General features: G+C 46.6%; 1 protein-coding gene across 1 annotated transcript; it reads right to left on the bottom strand.

Annotated features, from left to right (window-relative positions):
* Positions 1–653: 653 nt before the first annotated feature.
* LOC144933992 (peptidyl-prolyl cis-trans isomerase FKBP9-like) lies at positions 654–16,874 on the bottom strand. The gene is made up of 10 exons (XM_078859388.1): positions 15,890–16,874; positions 13,455–13,600; positions 12,231–12,423; positions 11,285–11,424; positions 10,483–10,672; positions 9,384–9,529; positions 7,110–7,299; positions 5,361–5,506; positions 4,927–5,090; positions 654–4,188 (listed from the first exon to the last, which is right to left on the bottom strand). Exons 1-10 carry the CDS (start codon positions 16,123–16,125, stop codon positions 4,012–4,014), a joined length of 1,728 nt encoding a protein of 575 aa, XP_078715514.1. The 5' UTR covers positions 16,126–16,874; the 3' UTR covers positions 654–4,011.
* Positions 16,875–17,732: the final 858 nt, after the last annotated feature.

A 17,732-nucleotide genomic window follows, 5' to 3' on the forward strand; every position in this document is an offset into this window, starting at 1 on the left:
CTATCGTTTCCAGTCACTAAAATGCAAACAGTTAAGTTCTAAAAATGTATTAATATGCAATTTTTTTTTTACCAGGAAAGGTCCACTGAGCTACATAGTTCTCTTTCCAAAGAGACCGGGCCACAAATGGCAATTCAAATGATATTTAATGCATGCGACTCAAACCACTACTCAGGATCCCACTGTCTTAAGATGGGGTTATATTCAGATACAAAATACGTACACACTATTATATGAAGCTGGGTGGAGCTGTGGTAAGAGCTATCAACCCCCAATCATTGGTGCTTAACTTAGAATCATGGTCAAGGATAACTTGGGCCACAGTATTTGAAAAGTGATCAGCCTGATTAATGTAATCTCAGTTTGGAATTACATATTTCACAATTTCTTAACTTTAAAATTGAGTTGCAATATTTTGGTAGATGGAATGCAATTTAATTTATGTATGTAGAACATCTGTCGCACCGTATGTTGACCACCATGTTATGGGCTTTGGTTTCTGATGTGGTGGCAAGTGGTAATCTCATTGTCTGAAAATATACATTGTCATCTTACACGAGTATGCACATCCAACTGTTTTGGAAGTAATGAGTAGTGTAACATTCACAGTGAGCACCTTTGCATAATTTTAAAATGCTTTAAAAAAACTCAGCTTTTAATACCTTCCTTTAAAAAAAATTCGTGCAACAAAACCTTCAAAGTTTACATTTGATGCAGTTAGAGTCTTTGATGTTTAAATACAAGTTGTAAAGATTTTTCAAAATGTATATTACAATACATTGGTTCAACATAAGCAACACTGCCGAGCGTAAAAACATAAAAAAGTAAATAAATCTATTAAAGCAAATACTGTGCTTGCATGTCTGACAATAGCAAGTGACATGCATTTATTATCACAACGCAATAAACATAAATATGGTTTTGATTTAAAGCTTTCGTGACTGCAGGGATTCATATTCTTGGTTCTTTTGGTAAAGTCACGTAGAAGGGAAATAAAAAAAAATAGTAACAATTCTCACGACGTTTCGACTGCAACACAAGCAATCATCATCACACCAGATGATCGCACCTGATGAGGATTGCCTGTGTTGCAGTCGAAACGTGAGAATTATTATTTTATATTTTTATTATTTTATTTTTTCCCTTCTACGTGACTTTACCGAAAGAACAAAGAATATAAATGTTTGTTTACTCTGGAGCATCCTATCTGCCCGTCAAAAGGCAGATGCTTACATATGGTTGTGCAAACCTGGATCACAAAGTTCATAGGCAATGTGGGAGTCTGCAGTAGGCAGAACGTCAAAGTAACTTGCCAACCCACCTCGACTGGACATCTGTGAACAAGCTTCACAGCTCATTGGATTCCGACAGTCTAAATACAGATTCTGGTTCTGAAAGGTTACCCATGCAACCAGAAAAAAACTACCGAAGGTAAAAATTACTCAATTGACCAAGACATCCCAAGCAGGACCCTCCTAAATGAGACCGAGGCTTGACAGGGTAAATAAAATGACAAATGTTACATTAACCTTCCCAAGGGCCTGTGCAAGTGAGACTGGTAGCAGACATTGCATTGGTATTTGGTGCTTTGACCAAAAATGTGCACAGACGTAAATAAAAAATGCCGGGTAATTCATCTATGCCACGTCATCTAATTCAATTTGAATTTTAAATGAGTAATTGTGCCTGCTGTAGATGTAATACGTATCCTACACACAAGCCATTAGAATTAACTCACAAAAATGTCAAAAAGTCTGTTTTCCTGTAACACGTGTTTTCATAACGAAAATTGTATATAACGCTATATATGTATTGCGGGAACACTTTATAAAACGGATGCGAATTGGATATAACGCGATTGAGTGAACAGAACTGCGTCGCGCGCGTAGGAATAAGCAGATGTACGGCTTGCCTTGGTGGACCATCACACAAGGTGGGATGCTGATGGATGCTTCTCGATGCTTCCCAGGCACCTCAGTCTTTGTTCACCCTGCATATGCATCTCACGCATGATCACGGGCTGTGCTTTACCCTATATTATTTATTATAACGTGATTTTTTTCCATAACGCGGTATTCTTCAGGAACGCAGCTACCGTGTTATAGGAGAACAGACAACAGATTATGTATTTTTCGCAAAACCAGTGTTTCCTTGATAAGCAGTGTGGTTCGTACTCATCTTCATTCTTTTCACAGGACGGCACCTGTCGACCGTCTACAAAATCGTACTCATTTTATCAACCCCACAGGAACAAGTATTTTGAGTCGAACCCCATCCGAGATTTGAGCTCCGTTATAAAGTGTACACTAACCATCGCAACACCAACCCGGTTTCGGCACAAACTGGTATGTTGTATAATCGTAAAAGCCTGTCCAAAATCAATATGGATTATCTATTCATATTACCAGTGGCTCCTCCAAATTAGTAGTGTGTCTCGACTAAAGTGTGCAGTGGCATTGTTTGAAGGATTGACTGGCGGCTTCTTACCTTGGTGATCTGGATTTAAATGTATTTGTGAGGCCCAGCTTCAATGACTGGATGGCAGTTATTGCGATTGCATGGTTGACTACATGCAGCAAAGCCACTTTATTCAGTGGTGCTGCAGTGAAGCCGCTCAGCAATCGCAAGGTGGATGCCAAAACAGTTAAGGCATCTGGAATCAATGACGAGGTTGTGCCATGGAACAGCATTGACCACAATGACCTCGGTCTAATTAATCAAATACATCGGTGGTTTCAAGCAATGAATATTGCTTGGAGAACCACATAATTACAAATAGCACCTGTAAATTTGTTTAAAAGACTGCACAGTTAAAAAGAAAAAAAAACAAGCTTGGTTGATAGCATCATAACACAACATTATAAAGTAGCAAATTATGGCTTTGGTGAACTGCATTGCAAGAATATAAACTCTAAAAGCTCACCTACACATTCCTTCAAAACATTCCTTTAAGGTCTATGTTGCAGTTCACACCTGGGCTATCCAATTGTTTACGCAATCAATTAACGGTTTGATTACTCAACGAATCAGATAATACGAAAATAGTTGAAACAGAAAGCCTCACCTCTGTTCCCACGTATTGCTGGTATCATCAGCTGTGTCATTCTGGGCGTGGCTTACAGGGGGTTTCCTGCCTTTCGAAGGCAGTATGTGGGGCTGGCTGCCACTTAAAGGGGCCCATGTAATTAGCAACAAAAAAGTTGCCCATTACAATTTTTAGTAGATTCATTGACTTGATTGACTAATTGTTCCAGCTCTAGTGCAGATTAATATTTACCCATGATGCATGTAACATCCTTGGAATTGATATTTTTAATCTTCAAGAATTCTGAAGTTATCATTTTCAAACTTGTTCATAAATCAAAGTGCTCACATGGAATACCCAAGTTCAGAAAACAACATTACGCATTCTCATTTATAACAAAAGCATTTCTATGAAACAATGAAATATGCCTTTTCATGAAATGCCAAACAAGAAAACAATGATGAACCTCATTTGCCAGATCTTTACATGGTCCAACCCAAAAATCAATCGAGTCATTAGCTGTCAACCTGTTTTATTTCCCACATTTCCATCTCACAGTTTACTTGCATATACCGATGCTGTGAGCACCTACTAAGGTTGGCATGGCACACGAGAGAGTGATTGGAGCCAGCACCACAACCGGATTGTTTTGTCTTCCAAGCAGTGATGTTCACACACCACACCAGGTATTTATTTAAGGCCGAGTCAACCTTGGGAAGGTCTAGGACAAGTTCACATCCCCCCATTTGCTACTGATGTGTATGGTGAGGAATCAAATAAAAATTGCTGGGTTTGTAGCACAATGCCAAACCACTGTGCCACTGCTCCTTATAACACACGCACACGAGTATGGGACCCTGCGCAAATCAGCGCGCATAAGCATGAACAGTCTCAGAGCCCGCAGAGGCAAGGTTGTAAGGGGACGGAGGGCTTAGATGGGGGTTGGGGCGCCTGGATTGCCACTTCGCAGAGGATGCAGGGGCAGCTCACAGCTCGTCGTGTGCCAGCTCGTCCCGCTTCAACTTGAGCTCCGTGGGGCTGATGAAGCCGTCACCGTCGCGGTCCTGGTTCTTGAACATCTCGGAGATGAGGGTCTCAGCCTCCTGGCCCGGAGCCAGACGACCAACTCCCGTTGCCACCTGGCTTTTGATGAAGGTCGAGAACTGAGTGCGAAACAGATGGGAGAGCGTCACGGCAACTATATTACACATTTCAATCGGTACACCTAGATCAATGTCAAAAGGTCACCATGGCCAAAGCTGCTAATTGCACCACACTACGGAATTGTTTCCTTCCCACACATTTCACAAGTGTACCGAAAGGCATTTCAGAAAGTTGAAACTGATCTGGAATTTTCCTGCTTCAACAATTGTTGCTAGATACCTTTAGTCCAAAAGGCCCATAGGCTGATGGACCTTAAACCACCCGCTGTAAGTTTTATTTATTTGTTACAGTCTATACCCTACCTCCAAGATATGCTGTTACACTCTGGTTTTAGGTCTTCCCCTGCCAACACTCGAGTGATGTCCTTGGTAAATACAAGTTTTTTTGCCATTGGGGGGTGACATGGTCATCTTGTGTATGTGTAATGAGCCCTTTGTTGCAAGCTCAAGGTTCGGAGAGATTACAAGAAAGGTGAATAGGCTACACTAGCACACAACTCCTGCACAAGATGACCACAATTAAAATTTTCCGATCATTTGCCCACTTTCTAGCACAGCACAGGGGTTTGCACACATTACTCAATAAAGTGACAGAATCGGCTATGGCTAACTGCACACTGAAAGCCCATACCTGTCACCTGGTTCTGACTGGAGTAAAACGTATTGATACTTAACTCAAGTCTACATCCCGTACCCTCCCGCCTGCGCCTATTTGCTGGAGAGAGAGAGGGGCAGCACCTCCTGAAGTGCAATGAGGCCATCCTGGTTGGCATCGAACTGCTGGAAGAGCAGCGGCGGCGCACGCTCCTTCCACACGAACATATACCCGTCTGGGAAGCCCTCCTCCGCCCGCAGGAGCTCAATGTCGAAGAGCAGCACTGCGCTACCCGGCACCTCGCCCTCTGGGGGGGGGGGGGGGGCACAGAGCACCCGCACACGCCTTATGTAAGCTTCTATCACAGTAACACATAGAAATTAGCGTCGATATAGCAGCGATTAGGACTGTTCTGCATTGCAAAATTTAGCCCATTCCATTTCAAGAATGTTTTACTCAATTGTATTTGTGATTTATGCTTTGAGTAGTGTGTTTTAACTCCGTATTAGAATGAACGAATTTACAACCAATCGTTGGCAATCTATTCACGCAGCTGTAACCGCTCTCTCCATCTTACCAATGCCTTTCTCGCCGAACGCCAGATGCGGGGGGATGGTCAGAAAGCGCTTTTCGCTCACGCACATCCCCTTCATTCCCACCTCCAGCCCTGGGATGAGCTGCCCACTGCCCATCTTGGCCTCGTACGTCCAGCCGGTCTTCCGGCTGCAAACAGTGCCACTGTTAAGGACGGCCCACTAGACGTAGCGATTTAATGAGCTGCACAGAGAGATTACCAAGCTATCCTTGATGAAAGCATCTCTTGGTGAATCTGGCATGCACACACAATATATACACCTAAAAACATACATACATATGTACACAATCGCATGTGTGCACACACAAAAACACATCTTCAGCCATGCATATACACACAATGTAGAAACCCAAATATGTCCATGCACACATCACACATTCGCACTCTTACCTTAAATAGAGTGCATGGGTTGTGTTGTAATTCACTCACACACAAACTCATATACACACACTCTCACAAAACAACAACCGGTGTTCACCAATAAATGGCAGTGTTGTCACTAGAGGCCGACCGAAATTCGGTTTTGGCGCCGAAAGTTGGCAAATGGCCTCTTTCGGCATACTTTCGGTTTTGGCCGAAAGTAAATTTTTTACTTTCCGTCTGGTTTCGGTTTCGGCCGAAACTGATATTGACTTTCGGTCGTCATTCGTCAACCGAAGATCTATTTTTAGAATATAATGCTAGTGCTACGTCTATCACTCTGCCTATCGGCCGGTCAGTCGGCGCTAGGCAATCCTATGCGATAGGCTGCAAACACACACACACGTCAGCAGCAGCAGCTTGGGAGCGAGGTTACAGCCGCAACCATGCTTTGCTAATGTACGACCGGTCAACAGACGGTCTTGCTGAATGTGGAAAAACTGGTGTTTCTTAACTACAACATTCGTTTGTTTGGATATAATTACTAAGTAACACCTAAAGATTTGATATTTAGCGACACTTACTGCAGGCTCTGAATGATTAGTTCTAGATTTATTTTTAATTAAAGTAGCATTGCATCATGACATATTTCATAAATCTTGTGTTCGGTAACTTCGGTTATATACCTTTCTGCTTCGGTTTCGGCCGAAAGTGTAGTTAAACTTTCTGTTTTGGCTTCGGTTTCGGCCGAAAGTAAATTTTTTACTTTCGGTCTGGTTTCGGTTTCGGCCAAAACCAGAAATTCAGTTTCGGTCGGCCTCTAAATGTCACCACAGTGCTTGTGCCAAACTCAGTGCACTTTGAGGGCACGTTAAGTCGCAAATGCTCGTTTAACAGTAGGGCATGGAAGAGACCCAGGTCTCACGGGTTGACTGACTTAGAAGACTGGCAGATGTACCACCTGTGCCCCCTATTGTGCCAATTTGCTATATTTTAGCCGCCCGGCACTCCGCTCGTTGTTGTGAGCGTCTCTGCCCTGCCCTCCATTATTGCCCAGTAGCATCCTTCACGAGCCTCCCCCACAACAACAAAGTTCCCCCATATAGCCTTAACAGATTGTTTGGGCAAATACTGTTAGCGAGTAGAACCTATTAAGGCCGGCATGGCACGAGGGGGTGAGTGGCCAGCACCACGCCCAGCCGCCTTTGTATCCCCAATGTAGATGTTTACGCACTGCACCAGGTTCTCATTTGAGGCCGAGTCGACCTTAGGGAGGCCCAGGACTAGTTCAGATAATCGTCACTGGCATTGGGCGTGAGTGGGAATTTAACTCGGGTTTCTTGCCGGGTTCATTTACACGCTCTCTCTCACCTGGAGTACAGCGGCGTGCCATCCAGTAGCGTGGTGTTGTAGTGCATGCTGATGAGGTCCCCAAGCTGTACGCGGTGCGCACACTCATGCGGGCTGGAGTAGGTCTCCACATCGACACTGTCAGCGGGGTTGTGCAGGTCCACCATGTGCACGTTCACCAACAACACGGCCGAACCCGGGATCTTACCCGCTGGGACACGGGGGGTGGGGTGGGGGGCAGTCATGGACGGCACGGGGTTCTGAGCGGTGGAAGTCCAAGGGCATTGGGAAGGTTACTATTGAATATTAATTCTTGTTTGAGGACTGGTAACGCGGGTGTTTTATACGCAATACAAAGGTGCCAGGAGGATTAGAAGAACATTGAGTTGGCACTGTTAAGATGCTGGGTTTGAATTCAGGTAAATGTAGTTGAAGGTGCTGGGTGGCTTAGGGGCTAATATCACGTCAAAATGCTGGGCAGACACTGCTGATATCCTGGGTTTGAATTTGGGCCATGGGTTGTGAGGTGTAGATAGCGCTTGTTCACCAATTAAAGTGTAAAAACCCCTCATCGTACAATTTGGCTTTGCTTTTGATTTAGTTAATTCCAGCTCTAAGAATAAAAAACGTGGTTTTATTGACAAGTAGTTAACCAGTTTACAGACCATAAAAAATGTGTGCTCCCAGTGAAAATGAAGGAGCCCATTTGAAATTACTTCAGAAGTAGTTCTAGAATATCTAGAATGTCAGCATCTGGAGCATTCTCCGACAACGGATTATAAATCAAAATGTTGTCATGTCATTACGCAATGCTGGAAGCACAATTGTTTTCGATTTGGGAGAAAAAGAAAGAACAAACTAATCCCATATTGAGTATTTTCAAAGTAATGTATGATTTTTTTTTCGAATGATCATACATCAACTTGATTTAAGTTTAGAAATAACAGCACTATAAAATAAAAGTATGCTTTGGAGTGCAATCTATATGCATTGGCTAGATTGCATTAACCCAAGCTAATGATATTATTTTCAACCTTTTCATTGTTTTTGTGAATGTTCATATGTCTGCATGTGTGTGCATACAAGCGGCATGTGCAGCTGTGTGTGTATGATTGAGTGTACGTGTGTAGAGGAGAGAAATACGCGGTGCGCAAAGTTAAGCGGGTGCAACTGAGCGCAAACAGGTGTGCGCGTTGCAACATGAGGTTTGCACAGACAAACCGCCAGTAATTAGGGGGAGAAGCGGGTGCAACCGAGGTCTAACAGGTGCTACGCTGTGACCGGAGGTTGGCGCCTAGGAGACGGGAGATGGGGGGTGATGATAAGGGATTAATGGGACAACTAACGCCGGCCTGGCGGCAGCTTAAGTATAAGCACGTGAGGACTCGGGATAAGCAGGGGGATATAAGCGGGAGTGTGTGTGAGCGAGGTGAGTTGTTGCCGGGGAACCAAGAGTGAAGACATCTCACCGCTACCGCTCCAGCCGTCAACGGGACCTCAACCCTCACACCGTCGCCGGGCGGGTGTTGGCTGAACCCCCCGCCCAGGACAGACGGGTGAGCGGGTCTGAGGGAGCGTAGGTGACGGCAGCGGTGAAGATGCAGAGTCGCTGAGTGCTAAGACATTGTGTGCGAAGTTGCTGAGGGCGAAACTGCTGTGTGCAGAGTCGTTGAGTGCAAAGTCGCTGTTTGCGGAGTCGCTGAGTGCGAAGTGGCTGTGTGCAGAGTCGTTGAGTGCGGAGCTGCTGTGTGCGGAGTCGTGGAGAGCAGAGCTGCTGAGTGCAGGTTAAGTGAGGTGCAGAATAGATAAGAGCGGGGAGAAGTATATGTAACCGTACAGATAGTTATAGGAGTGCCTATAACTGGCGCAAGAACAGGTGAATAAAGTGTAAGCAGGTGACTTGTTACAACGTGTCGGTGTGAGTAATTTTTGAAGACACTACACATGTATTAATGTCTGCATATATGATGTGTGTGTTTATGTGTGGGGCACAGTGGTACAGTCTTTAGTATGCTACACTATGACCCCAGAAGCCTGAGTTCTATTCATGGCTACAATATCTAAATTTGTCCTGGATCTATGTTTGCTTGACTCTGCCTTAGATGATTACCTTTGAGTGGCAACATCGGCTAGAAAGACAAAGGCAGTTGTATGTGCTACTGGCCACACTACTCCCTCATCAGGCATGCCAGCCTTAATAGGTTTTCACAAGCAGCACATGCCAAGCTTGGCTGGAAAGGCTACATGGGAGATCTATGTCTTTGTGTCTGTGCATGCATGAATGCCGGCTCTCACCAATGCCAGCCTCCCCGTAGCCAAGGTGGGGTGGGATGGTGAGCAGGCGCCTCTCCCCAATGCAGGTACCTATCAGCCCCTCCTCCATGCCCGCAATGATGAAGCCCTTGCCCAGGTACGTGTCATACGTATGGTTCCACATTTGCCTGCACACAGTCACACACGGTGATCGTGGGGAGCAGTGGTGTTAGTTGTTCGCGCACCGCTCTATAATCCTGTCATCCTAGGATTGATTCCTCGCCATGACTCACAACACGACACCAGTGGGCAATTTATGTATTTTCCTGGAGTGGGTCAACTCAGCCTGAGTATGATGGATTACAGCTACAGCCAAAAGGACAGCTGGTAGGCTAACTGGCAGGTAGGCACAAGTGTGGTTAGACTTGCAGCTCAGCTGCTTGAATGGTGGGTTGATAGCTAATGGGCTGTCTGGTGGGTTTGCTGGTGGGCTGTGAGGCTGATAGTATGGTGGGCTTTTTGAGCTGGCTTGCGAGCTGAATGGTGGGCTGATGGTCAGACTGGTGAGCTGGCTGGTGGCGAGTGGGCTAGTGGGCTGGTAGATGGGTATGTTTCTGCAGGAGTGGCAGTGGGGTTGGCATGTGGGTTGTTGGGTAGATGGCAGGCAGGTTGGGATGTGGCATCATGAATATGCTGGTAAATGGACATGTTAATAGTTCATGGAAAGCTGGGCTGCTAAATAGGCTGGTATTTGGGGTTTGCGTGGTCTGGAGAGCTGGCTGCCGTGTGGCCTGCGAGCTGGAGTTGATGGTTCCCTGGTCAATTGATACATTGTCAGGTGGACTATTGAGTAAGCTAGCAGGTGGGCACTGGCAGGTGGACACTGCATGGGGCTGCTGGGTAGGCTAGTGGATGGGTGGACTGCTGATTCAACTAACTTGTGGCTGGTTCCTCAGTGGGCTGGTGTGGTTGTTAGTAGGCTGATGGGAGGTGTGCTGGATGACCTGGTGGGTGGTCGGGGAGTGAGATTAATAGGTCAGCTGACAAGTGGGCTGCTAAGTGGACTGTTGGGTGAACTATCAGCTGATGGAATGTCGGAAGTGCTAGCTGACATGTGGGCAAAAGACCAACACGCACTCACGTGCTGTCAAAGACGGTGCCATCGAGCAGCGAGCAGTTGTAGTGATAGCGCACAAAGTCCCCGCTAGCAGCACGGCGCCTGCAGGGCTCCGGAACCAGGTAGGAGTCCACGGTGACGGAGTCGCGGGGGTTGTGCAGGTCCACGAGATGCAACGTGAACACCAGCGTAGCATTAGAGGGGACCGTATCACCTACATCGCATAGCCACAATCATTAAGGAACAGTGCTTTGAGTTGTAATCATGGGCATCTGTCCAAATTCAAACCCAGCAGCATCTCAGTCAAGCCAGTTCAACACTGACCTCTAAGCCTGATCTGGATAACGACCAATGACGTGCATTGCACTCTTTTTCATGGATTATTATTTTAACATTATGTTACATCTGGTTACCCATGGGGTTGCCATGCTTGAAACTGGCTCTTTAAGCCTACGGCATTAACAATTAATGCAAAAGAAAATTAATCCAAATGGCACTTAGATAAGAGCACTCTACTCACAACTGGAAGGTCACAAGTTCAAAGCCAGGTCAGGGGATGACATCCTATGATTGTCACTAAGGGGTCGATATAATTTACATCTCTTTTGGGGATGTAGGTGTCCTATGGAGAGACTGTCCATCGCACCATAGTAATGTGTGAATTCCTCCATCACCTCTGAACCACCAAAGGAGATACCCAGCGAGCAACACGTGGAAGAACAGGGAGACCCCATGACTTTTGAGCCACAGTCAGTGCCCAACCTTGAGCCACGACAAGCCACATGGCAGCAATACTTTATCAGCATTTTCCAAGAAGACCACTCACCGGAGCCCTCTTCGGCATAGCCAAGTGAGGGTGGGATGGTGATCACTCGCACCTCCCCAACACAAGCTCCGAGGAGGCCAGTGTCCATCCCTTGGATGAGCCAGCCCATGCCCACGTACGTGTTGTACGTCCCATTGAGGCTGCGGTTTTACAGACAAAAAAAACACAACACAAAGGTCCCCCATTTATTTTCATAGACAAAAGGGGCAAGTACTGTCAGCAAGCACACATTAAGGTCAGCATGGAATATCAGGAGGTGGTGTGGCCAGCACTACACTTGGACATCTGCCTCTCCAGTGACCATGTTTACACCTGCAACAATTACTCAGTTGACCTAAGAGAGGCTCAGAAAAGCTTTAATACAATTTACCACAAATGTGCATGGCCAGCAATCGAACCCAGGCAACCTGAATCATAGCATATAGCTTAAACCAAAGTACCACTTCCACATACTCAACAAGTGAGTTATTGGCATTGGAGTGTTATGCAGTGTAGTGACGTGTGGTACAGCATGAAAGGGACTTGGCATTGAACACATGTACACACACATGTAAGATATACACGTATGCTGTATTTAAACATACAGTATATATAAAACACATATAAAAACACACTAGATATGTAAAGATTCAACCTGCAGCAATTCGATTATTTCTCACCATACAGGATCACAAACCAAGGATCCATTCTTTTCTGTCTTGATTGTAAAGTTGTTTGTATTGTCCATATCATGTTCTTTCTCATTCATTTAATTCGGCATACAACATTTTAGCATGTGAATGGAATATCATTTCCACAAATCGCTAATGTACTTTTACATCATGCATGATTCTATACAAGTGGTGAAAGAATCAACTTCATCCATTGATCAATGCGTAATACACACAATCACAGGGCGACGCGTCATTTCAAAGCACAGTGTGGCGAGCCATCGCGTGGGGGATACCTGCTGGAGACGAATGTGCCGTCGAGCAGCGTGCAGTTGTAGTGGTAGCGCACGTAGTCGGACGTCTCCACCGTGCGGCTGCAGTTGCCAGGTCCTCGGCGCACTGTGCGCACCTGCACCTCGTCAGACAGGCTCCACACGTCCAGCAGGAGCAGCTCCAGGTGCAGTGTCGAGCCCAGGGGAGCCACGTCCTCTAGTACACGCGTACACAGAATGTGCAGTTAACCTCCTCGAATACGTGACAATTTTATCGTTGCCGTTATCAGTCAGCCATTCTCTATATTGCTGGATGAAGGCATCCTCAAGCCATACCCAATGATCCATCCAGCTTCTACACACGAGCTGATCTTAGTGCTCCCTCTACATGATGAATGTGCTCTCCTTTGGCTGCCACTATGTCATTAGTCTTGAACACTGGCCATCGTCCCTTCTTGCGACGTGTCCTGCCCATGATCACTTACTTTTCTGAACAGTCAATATGGTGCATCTAACTTGCACATGTTTTTTAATCTATGCGTTCCTCTTCCAGTCTCTCAGTGTAATTTCAAGCATGTATCTCTCCATCCATTGTGTATGTTATCCTTTTGTTCCATGTTCTTTGTCAATGACCATGTATCTGATCCACGTGCAATAGCAGGTAATATACACCGATGAAAAGTGTTTCTTTAGGCACCCTGGTATGTTGCTTTTCATTCAAGTATTAAGTTCAGTTTTCCACCAGCACTCCTAGCTGCTCTAGTGGCGATTTGGGGAGATGCTATTGATAGATCCTATTGTACACGGTTAGCCATGGAAAGTACTCGTGTTAACCACATGGCTATTCACAAACACAAATATCATGAATTTTACACCAATTCGGTGCCATCTCTCATGTCCAAGAGGTGACACAGAATGAAATGAGTCATGGATGATATGATGTATTTTGTGCTTCTGGAAAACCGCTTCTGGTGATTCCTTATGATTGGATAAGGGTGGGAAATATAAATAATGTACGGCCACTTCTGGGTTACACCTCTTATGCAAATATATGTGCCGATAATCATCTTATTTGGCAAGAGTAAAAAAATTCACCTGAAAAACCTTACAGTGAGAATTTCGAAGACTACAATTTTCCATCTCGTGACATCGCACTGAGAGCAAACTTGGATCATAACTCGAGTAAAAATAGAAAATAGGTGTATGAACGAATGAGCAGGATGAGGAGCGGAGGTGAGCGAGGCTCACTGAATGCTGGCGCTGCTTGCACGAGGTCTGGGGGAAGCACTGCGAGGCGGCGCTCAGAGACGCACATTCCCAGCAGTGCCTGCTCCAGCCACGCAGGCAGTTCCCCAGCACCCAGCGCCACAGTCTCCGGCCAAGGGCGCTTAGAGCTGCACTCAACGCAATGGGAGATCGGCAAAAACCGCAAATACGCACTCGGCAACAGCCACATCAAAGAGCAAAGGCGTCGACAACAACAGATAGCATTCGCCACTAGGTGACGGTGATGGCAGCTGAATTAATGTGCCAGGTTACGTGTACTTTGCAATCATGAAGATGGGCAACATAGTCACAAGACAGTCACAAGTGGGAGACCAAGGTGCTTTAAATGTAGAAGTGAAGGCTTTCCAGCAGAACAAAGGGAGGCAAACCCATGTGATAGTAATGGTGGTGAATGTATGTTTTACAGGAGGTCACAACCCCAGTGTAGTTTGCCGATGCACCACCTGCACTACCAAATCTGTAAACTGCATCTGTTGGTATACAGGATCCTTCTTGATAAACCAAAATTATTTGTATAGATTAATGTTCCGTTCTGTGCTCATTATTCTATGAGCATCAATTGACAGTTGGAAATACTGGTGATCGAGTACCAATTTTTATTTTAGTTTTGTGCTTATCCGACTGCAGAATATAAGATTAATTTATTAAAAGAAGCATCATAACTTTATTAACTATTTGTTGGCATTCAACCAATGTCTTAATAATGAAAATCAACTACTGCATGTCTAATTTTCACTATCTCACCGATGCTTAGTTGAACACCCAGTGGAACGTGAGGGTAATTGCAAGCTACTGCAGATTTCTATTTCTGCTGTATTATTGCGTTGGCAATACCATATCCATGTACGTGTCACACATCTGGTTTAGGCAACACTGTAGCTCCGCGCGCACACACGCGGTCGCATTACATTGCAGTAATGTGGTGCAATGCAATTTGCAGCACGTCCAATTTTTCAGTCTGTTGTGCGTAGAAACAAACATCAGGAACGCACACACACAAAAAGCACCGTATATACAGTTCAGGAATTCCTGATTGAAGAGCAAAGTGTTTCCATGCTCAAATGAGCACTGGGTAGTGCACTGGGTAGTGCTCATTTCCACGAGTGGAAATTCCTCTTTCCTATGGTAGGGGTGAGTCCATTTAGGCTAAGTGGTACTCAATCTATCGACCCCAAAAGAATGATGGGTTGAGACATCCCCACAACTGGAATTTTAACTCACAACTGCGAATTGGGCACTCTGCCAAAGTGACACGTGGCTGGGAGGCTTGGTCCTAATCGCACTGTGGTTTGGTGCATACCAAGTATATTTTCTGCAGAACCGAGTGAATTAAAGGTGGACAATATCGAAAACGTGTCTGAAACATGGTAAGTCCACAACATTATCCTACATATTGAGAACCAAACATCTGCAGCCATCAATCATTAATAAAACTCTGAATGTGTCCACACGAGCATGGTGTCTGCCAGCGGCGTAGTGGTAAAACAATAATTGTGTAAACTAGGCCATATAGTCAAAATGAGCATGGGTAAATTCCTTTACTTGCATTTAGACAGTCATGTCAACCGGTTACTACTTTGAGGGGCAACTCTGGAGAACCACTAGATACTCTCTTGCAATCTGCTGTCACAATTAACATGTACCTTCAGTACTCAGATCCCTACTGGACATCGGATTTCTCTCCCAGTCTAAATAAATATTCTGTTTATGTGTGCATGGCAACAACCAGGGCAGGTGATATAAAACAAGAGTCAGTCTCGTTGCTGAAGCAAGGCTATGACAATGCTCATATCCATCAGTGGCCCTGACTGAGCCAGTGGTGTAATCTCCACATTCCGGCCCAGTGTTTCACTAATTGTCAGAGAGGGGCCACTTTCGCCAATAAGACACCACTGTGCGAGGGCCACCACACATTTGAAACCATTGGGTTTAACAGCACGATGGCATGGAGCGTTTTCCCATTTGTGTATTGTCCGGAGGCCGCACGTCAGGGGGCAGCACTCAAGGCCACAAGGGGCCGCCAGTGCCTCGCGGGCCTTGCAACGAAGAACACCGTTTCCAACCCGAAGAAAATGAAGTTACCAATCACGTGGCAGAGTTAATCGGGCGATGTCAACGGTGGAAGGCGATGATGGGGCGAGCGAGATGGCATACACGAGGTCGTCGGTTCGATCCCAACACTGACGTCTGTACATTTGAAGTTTGCATGGGTTACATTTTTCTCCGGGTCCTCCGATTTCCCCCCCACCCCCGCCATCCACACATTTAGACTCAACATCACGCGTTGAGAGCATGTGGCTGCTATAAATTCCCACGTGATAAGCCACTTAATTGCGCTCATCATTTACGGCGAGATCGCTTCTGTGGAGGAAGAAAATACAGAGTTCACCGCTTACCTGGAAACGATCGGGGTCCCGTCCGCCAGGCTGCCGTTGCAGTGAAATCGCACGAGGTCACCGTGCGCCGCGCGCCGCAGGCACGGCTCGGGTGGCAGCCCCAAGGCCCCCACTGAAAAGCCACCACCGCCACCACCGTCCGCGTGTCCCGGTGCCCGGAGCGGCGCGTTACACACGGTGCGCACCACTTGCAAAGCGCTCAGCACGGCCACGAAGTGCACCGCGCGGGCCAGCATGGTGACCACGATGGCTTTCTATCTCACCACCCCTCCCCTCTCTCTCTGGTTTCTTCGCTCAACCCTGACGCGGCCACCAGATTTGGTGGGGGGTGTTGATGTTGAGGCTCACCTGGCCTGCCCTGTGTTTGAGATTTGCCTTGGCTTGGGACCAGCCTGGGTCGGGCTTGCTGATGGGTTTCGCGTGGTCTGACCTGGTACTTGGTATTCTAGTTGATCCTGAGTGAGCCGAAATGGGCTGCTGCTCGGTCTGGATAATGCCTGGCTTGTATTGGGATGGGCTGGTATTGAGTTGATGGTGATGATTATGCTTGCTGCTGCTGCTGCTTTCCCGAGCGTGCTGTGCGCTGGGGCTTGGTTTGGATGGTGGCTGCGTTGAGCTCGGCAGGTCTCGAGCTGGGTCTGGTGTTTAGTCTGCATCCAGCTACTGCTGCTGAAGTCAAACTTGCTGGTGTTGGGCTCCAGTGCTCTGGACTAGGCAATGGCCACGCTGGACAAATGTCCAGACAGCTCACGGACTATGCTCCGCTAACAAGTTGCGCTGGTCTTGTGACGCATTCCCGCGGGCTCGTGCTGGGCCGCGAGTCACAGGCACTTTCTCCCGTCTATGTTGGGCTAATTGCGGCAGAAGTAACATTAACCCGTCCACTCGTCGGACGTTACCGCTACGGCTTGCGAAAGGACGGCCGCTTCTTGCTCGCCAAGTCGTCTCGGCTTGGAGGCGAGGGGCGTGGCGCGTGGCGGGGGCGGGGGCGGGGGCGGGGGCTCGAGGAGGCGAGGGGCGGGGCTCGGACCGTGTACACGTGGTCGCGCGAGCCATTTGCATTCCCCAGAGCGCACGCGCGCGGCCGAGGAGCGCGCGTGCCGCTGTTGGTTGGCGGGTGGCGCCGCCGCGGCCAATCAGGGCGCGGGGCCCGCGCTGCCGCAGTGGGATTTGTAAACGGGGGGAGGGGCCACGCTTGACCACTCCCTTCTCCCCCTCCCCACCATGTGTTGTTGATTAACAATACACAGTGGTAATGAAAAAGGGGCTTTGTCCGAAACGTCTCCTATTGTTTCCAATTAATGCAGCGTTCTTGACGAACGTGTCTAGTTATTTCATACGAACAATCGACGTTTGTTTTTGTGTAGAGTTTTGCTCATTTTCAACGCGTACACAATAAGCAGTAACACTTGCGTTTTAAAAATACATTTCCTACGTGTAACAACTACCATATACACATTACTGTGTTGATAGTTTCTGGGTTTAGGAGAGGCGATGGAAGATATCGAGGAGCACTGATGGAAAGGAAGGAGATGTTAAGGGATTAACGCAGAACGAATGTCCCTGGTGGGATGATGAGACGCAGATGTGGGGACCCGCGTAACAACATTCCAGTGTTGCCACATTTTGGAACTAAAAATGTTCGTTCATCGCATGTCAAGTTTTTTAAAGGCCTAAAATTTTGCACAGAAAGCTTATATATTTATTTTAAAACGGAACACATTATCAAAATCCGTCTCACTGACAAAAAAAACACAAACGTGCGGATAAAAATGTGCCGTTATTAAGAAGCCGTCTGAAAAACTCCAATGCCCTATTATTTGGTGAAACGGCGTTGACAGTG

The sequence above is a fragment of the Lampetra fluviatilis genome, chromosome 1 (assembly GCF_964198595.1).
Source record: "Lampetra fluviatilis chromosome 1, kcLamFluv1.1, whole genome shotgun sequence".
NCBI lineage: Eukaryota > Metazoa > Chordata > Hyperoartia > Petromyzontiformes > Petromyzontidae > Lampetra > Lampetra fluviatilis.

Excerpts from the sequence above, each read along its gene's own strand:
- LOC144933992 (XM_078859388.1), bottom strand. The coding sequence starts at position 16,125 with ATGCTGGCCCGCGCGGTGCACTTCGTGGCCGTGCTGAGCGCTTTGCAA. Across the intron at positions 11,425-12,230 it reads GGCACATTCGTCTCCAGCAG|CCTCAATGGGACGTACAACA; the intron begins GTATCCCCCACG and ends GTAAAACCGCAG. Across the intron at positions 7,300-9,383 it reads CTACGGGGAGGCTGGCATTG|CGGGTAAGATCCCGGGTTCG; the intron begins GTGAGAGCCGGC and ends CCCGTGTCCCAG.